This window comes from Tursiops truncatus, chromosome 1, assembly GCF_011762595.2.
Source record: "Tursiops truncatus isolate mTurTru1 chromosome 1, mTurTru1.mat.Y, whole genome shotgun sequence".
NCBI classification, from domain to species: Eukaryota; Metazoa; Chordata; class Mammalia; order Artiodactyla; family Delphinidae; genus Tursiops; species Tursiops truncatus.
Genome location: NC_047034.1, coordinates 87,991,166 through 88,000,330, shown reverse-complemented (window position 1 = coordinate 88,000,330; position 9,165 = coordinate 87,991,166). Strand labels below are relative to the sequence as shown.

At 57.6% G+C, this 9,165-nt stretch overlaps 1 protein-coding gene across 3 annotated transcripts; it reads left to right on the top strand.

The window, feature by feature from the left end:
• The first annotated feature begins 38 nt into the window (after nucleotides 1-38).
• ATXN7L2 (ataxin 7 like 2) lies at nucleotides 39-8,843 on the top strand. 3 transcript variants are annotated; one of them, XM_033862383.2, is made up of 11 exons: nucleotides 41-196; nucleotides 2,097-2,162; nucleotides 2,547-2,651; nucleotides 3,067-3,277; nucleotides 3,576-3,862; nucleotides 4,484-4,566; nucleotides 4,904-5,157; nucleotides 5,965-6,163; nucleotides 6,304-6,425; nucleotides 6,907-7,702; nucleotides 8,708-8,843. In XM_033862383.2, exons 1-11 carry the CDS (start codon nucleotides 70-72, stop codon nucleotides 8,720-8,722), a joined length of 2,265 nt encoding a protein of 754 aa, XP_033718274.1. In that variant the 5' UTR covers nucleotides 41-69; the 3' UTR covers nucleotides 8,723-8,843. The 3 variants fall into 3 exon arrangements, with proteins under 3 accessions (XP_033718264.1, XP_033718281.1, XP_033718274.1); XM_033862373.2 differs by lacking the exon at nucleotides 8,708-8,843 and having other exon boundaries at nucleotides 39-196; nucleotides 6,907-7,796; XM_033862390.2 differs by lacking the exons at nucleotides 2,547-2,651; nucleotides 8,708-8,843 and having other exon boundaries at nucleotides 39-196; nucleotides 6,907-7,796.
• The last annotated feature ends 322 nt before the right edge of the window (nucleotides 8,844-9,165 follow it).

Here is a 9,165-nt window from a genome sequence, read left to right as displayed (position 1 = left end):
CCGCGGCAGGGATGGGGGGAGGGGGCCGCGCAGCGGCGGCGCCGGGGCGGGCGCGCGTCCGCGGCGGTGATGGCGGTGCGTGAACGCGCGGCGGCAGCAATGGCCGCTCTGGAGCGGCGGGTGCCGAGTCTCGATGACTTCGCGGGACAGAGCTGGAGCTCGTGGGTGGAGCGGGCCGAGCTGCCCGCGGCCGACGGTGAGTGAAGCACCCCTAGAGTCTGAAGACCCCATCACTGTCTCCCCTCCCCCCCTCCGGGCCCCCGCCAACAGAGGGGAGCTGCCGACGGGAGCCGCCGTCCGGCTCCCCGGCCCCCCAAACAAAGGACCCGCCGGGTCCTAGTGCCCGCCCGCTCCTCCACCTTCGCGCCTCCGGGTCCTAGCGCCGGCTCTTCTCCAGCAGCCCACCCTGCCCACCTCTGCCTCTGCCGTTGCCCAGTACCTGCCCCCACATCTGCTTGCTTTTATGTTTCTTCTCGCCTGCTGTCCTCCAGCTTCCGCCCCTTCTGCACCTGCCTCAAGCTTTCCCCATCCGCAACAGTCCTCTCCACGTGTTTCCCACGCACCCCACTTCTGTGCCCCCCTCCCAACCCCCCTTGTTCCTTCGCCTTCTGCCCTACACCTTTTGCTCCTTTTCGGTGTTTGCCTGTCGGCTGCAGTGCCACTAGACCCCCGCCTCCTCCGCATTAGTTCGTCGGTCCATCCATCCATCCATCCTCCCTTCCTTCCTCCTCCGTCCATCCATACATGCCTCCAACCCTCCGTCCTTTCCCGGGCCTCTTGCCCTGCCTCCCGGGCTCTCTCCCTTGACCCCACCTTCTCTAGGCCCCTGAGTGCTTTTGGTGAGCGGGCTGACAGCCCCTTCTCCTGATCTTTGTCTCCTGGGCCCCAGGGGGCATCTGGCCTCGTGGCCTTTGGGGTGACAGCAGGCATCACACCCCTGAAGAAGTTTGCAAGTGAGAAGAGGTGGAGGAGGAGACCACATGGAGCGGTCTCTGATGACACTTGTTCTCCTCTGAGACGTCCAGCTCCCAGCTCAGTTCTGTCCATCACTGCATTTTAATGGACTTAAGAGTGGGAGCTGCCCCTTGTTTCTTGCATGCCTAACCCACCACCCCTCATATCTGGAGATTATATAAGACTGTCAGTATTCTTCTCATTCTAGAAAGGTGCACGTCTGTTAGTAGGTGTCAGAAGCAGACCTAAGTGGGAGCCTCAGGCCACCCCAGAACTGCCCCATGCTGGGTGGGCAAGGATGGGGCCATTGTCAGGGTCTGGGTGCATTGAGAACCGGAAATGGAATCAGACGGGTTTGGTGACTCAGAATTGATTTTTTTTCCAAGGGACAGGGAGGGGGCGTAGAGGAGGGAGGGGAGAGGAGTAAGATAGGGGGATGGGGAAAGAGCTACTTTGCACAGCTAAAACGTTTTTGTCATCAACCCAGAAACTGAGGTACAAGGGCAACCCTTGCCCAAACCCCCTCTTAAGAGGAAAAGGGCTTGCATAGCTGATCAAGGGGACTTTGAAGATGCTGAAGGGCCCTAAGACAGCAGTTTCTCTCCTCTGTGGCCATCCTATCAGTGCAGGACCTGAGAAGCTAGGTGTAACTTTGACAATGCCATGGCAACACAGGTGGAACAAAATTGGGGATGGGGACCTAGGAGATTATCTGTTTGGGATGCCACAGAAAAGCAGAAAGGACCTGTCTGAGAAATCTCAAGAAGGGACTCAGGGATCTGTAGTAAAATATGTTAAGGACTGTTTCCCATTTAAATGGGGAAGCAGGCCCAGAAAAGAGATAATTACCCATAGTCACCCAACTAGTCAGCAGTGGAATCCTGAACTGTACCTTGGAATAAAGGATCCATAAGAAAGGTGGCTGGATCCCTCCTCATGGGGCCAGCTCATTCCAGAGGTAGCAGGTGAAGGAAGAATGGGCACTTGAGAAAGATCCACTGAAAGGTTCTCCAAGTGGTCCTGAGCACCAGATGCTTGTCGAGTAGTGAGAGCTTCCTCCTGCTTGGCCCCAGGACCTGGTCGGACGGGAGATGGGGCTTCTGGGATGGGAGTGGTCCTTCTGAGCTGTGTTTCTCCTCCAGGGGCTGAGTTGGAGGAGAGTAACAAAAACCTGAAGAAGTTGGATGCCATGACCCTCATTAAAGAAGGTGCGAGTTGACACATGCTGGGGCTGGGGCCCAGGGCAGACAGGACCACCTTCCCTTCCTCCACCACAACCCAGGAGGTGGCTGCCTGAAGCAGCAGGTCTGGGGATTCTCACTTTGTTAGGTCTGAGTCAGCCTGTTCCCCTGGCTCCTGTGACTTATTGAGGGAGATCCTAATCATTGGTGTTTGGTGCCCACTCACCTGAAAGCCCACATTCTTAGGGACTGGTTAGATTGAACTCTGGAAGCTGGAAGCATCCAATATAAAGCTTGTCATATCAGCTGGGAGGGGAAGTATCATCTGAGTGGTGGGTGGGAGTGTTCTCTGATCTTACAGGGAAAATCTGGTGTCCTCAGCTCCAGTGATAAGGGCTTCTGTCATTGCAGACATGTCCATCTTCGGGCACTGCCCTGCCCATGACGACTTCTATTTGGTTGTATGTAACCATTGCAGCCAAGTGGTGAAGCCTCAAGCTTTCCAGAAGCACTGCGGTGAGGGGAGCCCTCGGGAGGAGATAGAGGGGACAGGGGAAGGTGGAACATGGAACTCTGAGGACAGGGCCAATTGGGAGGTCATGTGAGTAATGGAGGGAGGCTTTGGGAATAAGAAGGTGGAGGCGGGGAGCTTCACAGATTGTGGTTGGTTGGGGTTATTGTTTAAGCAACCTTTTAGCATCTGGTGGAGTAAAGTTCTAGCGTCTGGGAAGAGCTAAGAGGTTCAGGAAGCTGATTTCTAGAATTTTGAGTCTTGAAGGCTCAAATTCAAATGCGAAGGAGGCAAATTTAAAATCTAAGCTTTGGAAACCCCAGGTTCTCTATCATGAGTCTGTGAGCAGGGTTAGGAGGTTGGGGAAGGAGACAGTTGATGCCACTCACCTCGATTGCTTTCTCCACCTCCTGGTGACAGAAAGAAGACATGGGCCGCTCAGCAAGCTTTACGCCCGGGCCCCACCCCCACCTCCAGCCCCTGCCAGCTCTCAGAAATGCCATGTAGTGAACGGTCAGGGCCCAGCTTGTAGGGCCCCAGGTTCCAGCAAAACCTCCTCCAGGGAGAAGGGCCAGGGGTCCCGGAGCCGTGGCCACCAGCCTCCAGAGAAGACCCAGAAGGACAACCTCTGGTAAGGAAAGGCTGGAGGCTCCCTGAGACAAGCCCTGACCCTAGCCCAGGGAGGGGTTGGCACACATGGAGGCAGCTGTGGGGCGATGGGCACTGCTCACTGCAGGAGGCGGCCATCTCTCTCTGCAGCTCCCTTCTACTCGCTCCAGGGAATATGGGGTCCCCTTTTCCCATGTTCTGCACCCCTGCAGGAGCCCACCCAAGTTCCAGGGCTGGGAAAGGAGATGGCTCTGGGCTAGAGTCTGGGGCCCAGGCCCAGCCTCCCTACCTCCCAGCCTGCACCCTCTCTCCATGTGTAGCCTTTTCGTGCCTGTGGTGAATCTGGAAAAGATGTCCAGTCTCCCGAAGCCTGATGGACACGGAATCAGGGTGGCTCCGCCCTCTGCTTTCCTCAGCCAGCCGGCTGGCCTCACCAAGGACTCCCCTGGAAAAAACCCCATGGCATCCCCTTCTAAAGAACTTCCTGGCAGAGGGAGCATCGAGATAACCCCCAGCGAGGGCTCCAGTCACCGGGCTGAAGGCAGCCCGTCTGAAAAGGAGCCTGGTGGGGCCAGGCTGCCCCCTAAAACCCACCGGAAGATGGCTCGTGAGTAGTCGTGGTCTTAGGGTCAGGAAGGTAGAGTGGGGACTCCTTTGGACTGCTTTGTCCTTGGGCCTGATGGAGAGGGGGTCAGGAAAGGGTGGGCTTGGCCATCACAGCGTGCCAGGGTACAGGAGCCCCTGGTCATCCCTTGACGTGGACACTCACTTGACCTGCTTGCTCTCTTGGAAGATTCTCTTCAGCCCAGGTCTCCTGATTAAGGCCATGGGAGCCTGTGCCCAAGAAGGTGAAGGTATTTTTCCTCACCTTGGGCTGTTGAACTTTATCTCTTTTCTCGTCTAGATCCAGGGCACCAGAAGCCTCCCATAGCTGGTTTCCCTGGCATCCCAGATGCCTGTAGCTGCTTTTGTTTCCTGGTACATGTTGCCCTGTTTGAGACTTGGGGCCCCCAAAGGAGTGCCGGGGCTGGCATGGGGACGGGATGGTTCTTACACCCAGCAGAGAGCTGCTGTTGCCCAGAGGAGTATCTCTGGAAGGCTGCAGCCCCAGACTTGAGGCCCAGAGGCTCTCCAGCCTTAGGCCCAGCTCTTCCCAGGCCTTTGGCCTGAAGACGCCAGACCCTCCCAGAAATGGCCTTGGGGTTCATGGGAACCGCTTTCCCCACAGGGAAGGAGTGCGACCTCAACAGGCAGTGTGGGGTAATAAATCCAGAGACCAAAAAGATCTGTACCCGCCTGCTGACCTGCAAGGTAACCCCCAGTCCCTCTGCACAGACACGGGCCCTGGGCAGGGAGAGCAAGTGAGATCTCATCCAAGATCCAGCTGAAGGGATGGGGGTTAAGCCCAGACCAGGCAAGGGGAGGGGAGGCTCTCCATACTGGGCCCAAGGTGGGGACAGCGGGCAGGGGGTGGCTTCCAGATCCCCCTCTCCAGAGGAGGGTTCTGGCCCTGTCAGGAAGTGAAACAAGGACACACAGACACACCCACACTCACACGCCCAGTCTCTTCACTTGCCCAGGCCAGAGCACACCGCTGCCCCTTACCTCTGCTCAGCTCCTCCCCACCCTCCCCCCTGCTGTGTTCTAGATCCACTCCGTGCACCAGCGCAGGGAAGTCCAGGGCCGAGCCAAGGACTTTGACGTGCTGGTGGCAGAGCTGAAGGCCAACTCCCGCAAAGGGGAGTCTCCCAAGGAGAAGAGCCCAGGGCGCAAGGAGGCAGCTCTTGAGCGCCCCTCCCAGGAGCCCCCCTCCTCAGTCCAGGTTGTGGCAGCAGTGGCTGCTCCCAGCAGCACCTTCTCTGCTCGTGCCAAGCAGACCTACCCATACTGTGCACTGCCCAGGTACGTCCAGGATCCAGCGCCCATCTTACCTGGGGACACTTGGCCCCAGGCCATCAGGAACCCCTTCAGGCCCAGGGAGTGCCCTGGAAGATGCTGCTCACTCCACCCTGAGTGTGTGGGGAGGGGCCCCTGGCGGTGGTGTGGAGGTGGGTGACTCCCTGTTCCTAACCCGGCATACCGCAGTACCCCAGGCACTCTGTAGTGTTCCAACACCGAGGAAAAACCATTTTCCCAGCTGCTTCCAACAGGCCAAAAGTGGTAATTGGGGAGCTGAAAGAGTCAGGGTCCTGGGTGAGGCAGTCCTACTGTGTATTAATTCACTGGCCCCTTCGTGTGCAGAGGCTGCGCTGGAACCTGGGGAGAGCCTGCCTTGCGGAAGGAGACACACATGCATCTCTGCCTATAACATGGAGGCAGACACGAAACATAGGCTCAGCTCAGATAGGCTCACAGGAATATGTGATGCAAGAAGGGGGTTGAGAAAATTGACTGGGCTGACCAGAGCTGGGTGCGGTTATACTCAGATTTTCTGGAGGAGGCGAATGTGAAGCAGATTTTCCCCCTGAGGAGGCAGGGCCAGGGAAGTGAAGGGGCTGGGGAGAAAACCCCTTGGGAGCTGTGGCCCCTGATCTTTCTGGCTCTTACTCTGTGAGCTCTGTTGTTCCCTCCCTTCCTGTCCTCCTTCCTCTTTGTCTGATCGCCCAGCAGGGTGTCTGCCCTGACTTTTTGAGCTTGGCAGGTTCAGGGACACACCTACCGTGACCCACTCTCATCACATCACCCTCACATCCCCTTTGGCCCTTCCAGGTCCCGGGCCTCCTCTGAGAGTGAGTTGGATGATGAAGGCCCTTGTGGTGGTGATGGGGACCCAGGCCTGTTCCCCTTCCCCCTGCCCCGGGGTGGTGCCCAGGCCTCCAGCGAGGAGAGTGAGGAGGAGGGGACATCTGATGACCTCCACCTACCCACTGACTGCCATTATGCAACCCGGCCCCCTCGGCCGCAGGCGGTAAGGACCTGGGGCAGGGACCTGGGGGTGGGGAGCCAGTCCTCCTGGCCCACAATGTGGGGAGGAGGTCAGATCCTACATGAAGGTGCCCTCCCTGTATTTCAGGCCCCTTTAACCATGTGCCTTCCTTCTGCCTCCAGTTCTGCACCTTTGGGAGCCGGCTGGTGAGTCCAGGATGCTACGTGTTTAGCCGCCGGCTGGACCGGTTCTGCTCGGCACTGAGCTCTATGCTGGAACGGCACCTCAGCTCACACATGTGGAAGTGAGTCTCTCAGCCCCAGAACCTCCCTTCCCAGGCCCCAGGCATACACGGGCTTCAGAACCCCTAATTCGTCACACATACCTGTAGATGTGGCTTGGCTGTTTGCCAGGAAGACCCCAGGTAGGGTGAACAGGAGGTGGGGAAACTTGGCAGCCTGGAGCTGGGCTAAGGCAGGGCCTGAATGGGTCGCCTGGGAGTGAATCTTAACTCTCACCAATCACTCCCAGTACCTTTTGGGTAAGTAGGGATAGGGGATGTCCAGCCTGAGATTTAAAGTGAGGTTTTTAAAGGGTCTGTATATTAGTTCATTCCTGCCTTTCCCTGTGCCTTCTTCCTATCCCTGAGTTCCAGCGTTTCCCAGCAGAGGGCGGCACTGCCAGGGCTCTGTGGGCCATTTCTACGTGGGTGGAAAGACTTGTGTGTTGGTGGGGAGGCCCTCTTGCTTGCTTGGCATCACAGTGGGGCTCTCTTCTTGCTGCAGGAAGATCCCCCCGGCGGCTGAGCCTCCATCCCACCTTGTCAGCTCCCCGCCATCTGCTCCCCTGAGCCCATCCTCTACGGGCAGCTGCCCCCGCCTTCCAGGCCCACCCCCCAGACCTGCCTGCCCAGCCTCCACGCCCCCCACCAAGGACAGCCTTGGCCCTGGCTACCCTGCAGGCTCCCCCAACGTGGCAGCCGCCTGCAGCCAGGCGGAGTGCATGGGTGGGAGCCAGGCTATCACCTCACCACTGCCTGCCAACACACCTTCCCCGTCCTTCAGCAAGCTCCCACCTTCCAAGGCCAGCAAGTCATCCAAAGGCAAGGACGGGCTCGAGGTGGAGGCTCCTTCTCGAAAGCGAAAGTTATCCCCTGGGCCCACCACTTTCAAACGGACCTGCGTCCTGGAGCCCACTGGAAAAGGCAAACCCTCTGGCTGCCGGGGCCTCTCGGCCAAGACTAAAACAGGCCTGGGCATGGGGCTTAATGGGACGGTGGAGCCAAGAGTGAAGCGGGCAGGGCCCCTGGACTGTCGGGGTTCCCCTCATCAGCCCCCCACGCCAGTCAAGGCTTCTCAGCTGGACAACCAGGGAGCGGCTGGACACCCGGCCAAGGCCCTGCCGACCAACTGCCTCTCTGAGGAGGAGGTAGCCAAGAAGCGGAAAAACCTGGCCACTTACTGCCGGCCAGTGAAGGCCAAGCACTGCCAGGCTGGTGCCCCTGCCGACGCGGCCTGCTCTGTGCGCCGCAAGAAGCCGGGTCCAGCCCTGGCCTTTGAGGAGAAGTGTTCTACACTGAAGGTACCAGCCCAGCTCCCTGAAGAGCAGGGGCAGGGAAGGGTCAGGATGGATGAGGTTGGAGTGCACAGGCACCTGACAAAAAGAGGTGCTTAAGTAAACATCTTGCAGGGAAGGGAAGACTGGGGAAGTTGAGAGAGCGTTCCTGGGCCATCTGCTCTAGGGAGAGGTGACCCCGGCTTTTGCTTGGTGGGCCTTCCCCTATCCCCAGCCCTCTCCTTTGGGCTAAGGAGATGTTGCCTCTGCCTCTCCCCCTTCCCCTGCTTGCTTTAATCAAAGGGCCACTTTCTGAATTGGCTGTGGCCCTCACTCCAGGACTTGGAGCTACCTCTGTTCCCCGAAGGAGAGAAAGCTGGACTCCATGAGCTCTGATAAGAAAGGTTTGGGCAGTGGGGTTGAGCTTGGGTCCCTGAGCTGTGGCCTAACACGCTGCGCACAGGCTGGGTGGGCTGGTCTTGTTCCTTGGTTTTGCCTCTGGGCATCAGGGCATGAAAGGGCAGGGACATAACCCAAGGTCCCCGTATGCATGTCTGCCCATCTTATACATATACCCATTGCCAGGTTTTGAGGTGGCAGGCAAGCTCTCCAGGGTTTCTGGTAAAGCCAGCAGCCAGGTTTATTTGCCTCTTCTGATGGGAGCCCTGGAGTAGCATGCTATGAGCTATCCATATGACCTTAGCCAGGAGGAACGCATTGGAGGTGGGAAGGGGAGATGCCCTCCTGGTTTAGGCACTGGCCAGATGCATACCAACACCTTTGGTGCCCATACGAGAGTAGTAAGTTTGACAGCTGCATGGGGCCTGAGTGTGTTTTTGTCACACGTGTGCATGGGTGATCTCCAGGCTGCCTCTGCTGGGCTGGCATTCATCCTCCCCCTTGCCCAGCTTTACTCACAAGACCAGCAGGAGGAAATCAAGCCTTAGCTTTTCTGGCCCACATAGTTTGCTGGATAGGAGGACAGTTAGACCCCCAGCCCGACCCTGTCTCTTGCCTCTTGTCTTCCTACAGTCAAAAGCCCATTAACAAGAAAGTGCCTGCCCACTGCGATGGAGCCGCCAGCACCTCCTCCCCTCCAGATCCGGGCCCCAGGCTGCTGCCGCTTTTTATAACTTTATATTATTTTTTTTAAGAAAAAAAACTCTTTAAAATACCTCAAGACTGTCTCCCTGTTCTGTTGCTGCTAAGAAAATATAAAAACAGAAACGTAGAAAAGGAAGGAAAGAAATGTAACAAAATGAGTGTCCTTACTGTCCCCAGCTGCTCCCCAGGAGGCTGAGATGATAGGCAGTCAGACTCCAGCTCCCGTCACTTGCCTGCAAAAAAAAATCTCTTACACTCGTATATTTTTGTCCTTTTAGTCTGTGGAAATGGCTGGGGGTTGTATCACTGGGGGAGTCTTAGGATGAGGAGGCATGTGGCTCGGAGCGAGCAAGGGGACTACAGTCCCGCTGGGAAAGGAAACTTGA

Coding starts and splice junctions, on each gene's coding strand:
- ATXN7L2 (XM_033862373.2), top strand. CDS start 70: ATGGCGGTGCGTGAACGCGCGGCGGCAGCAATGGCCGCTCTGGAGCGG. Junction 5,158..5,964: donor CCATACTGTGCACTGCCCAG/GTACGTCCAGGA, acceptor TGGCCCTTCCAG/GTCCCGGGCCTCCTCTGAGA. Junction 6,426..6,906: donor CTCAGCTCACACATGTGGAA/GTGAGTCTCTCA, acceptor TTCTTGCTGCAG/GAAGATCCCCCCGGCGGCTG.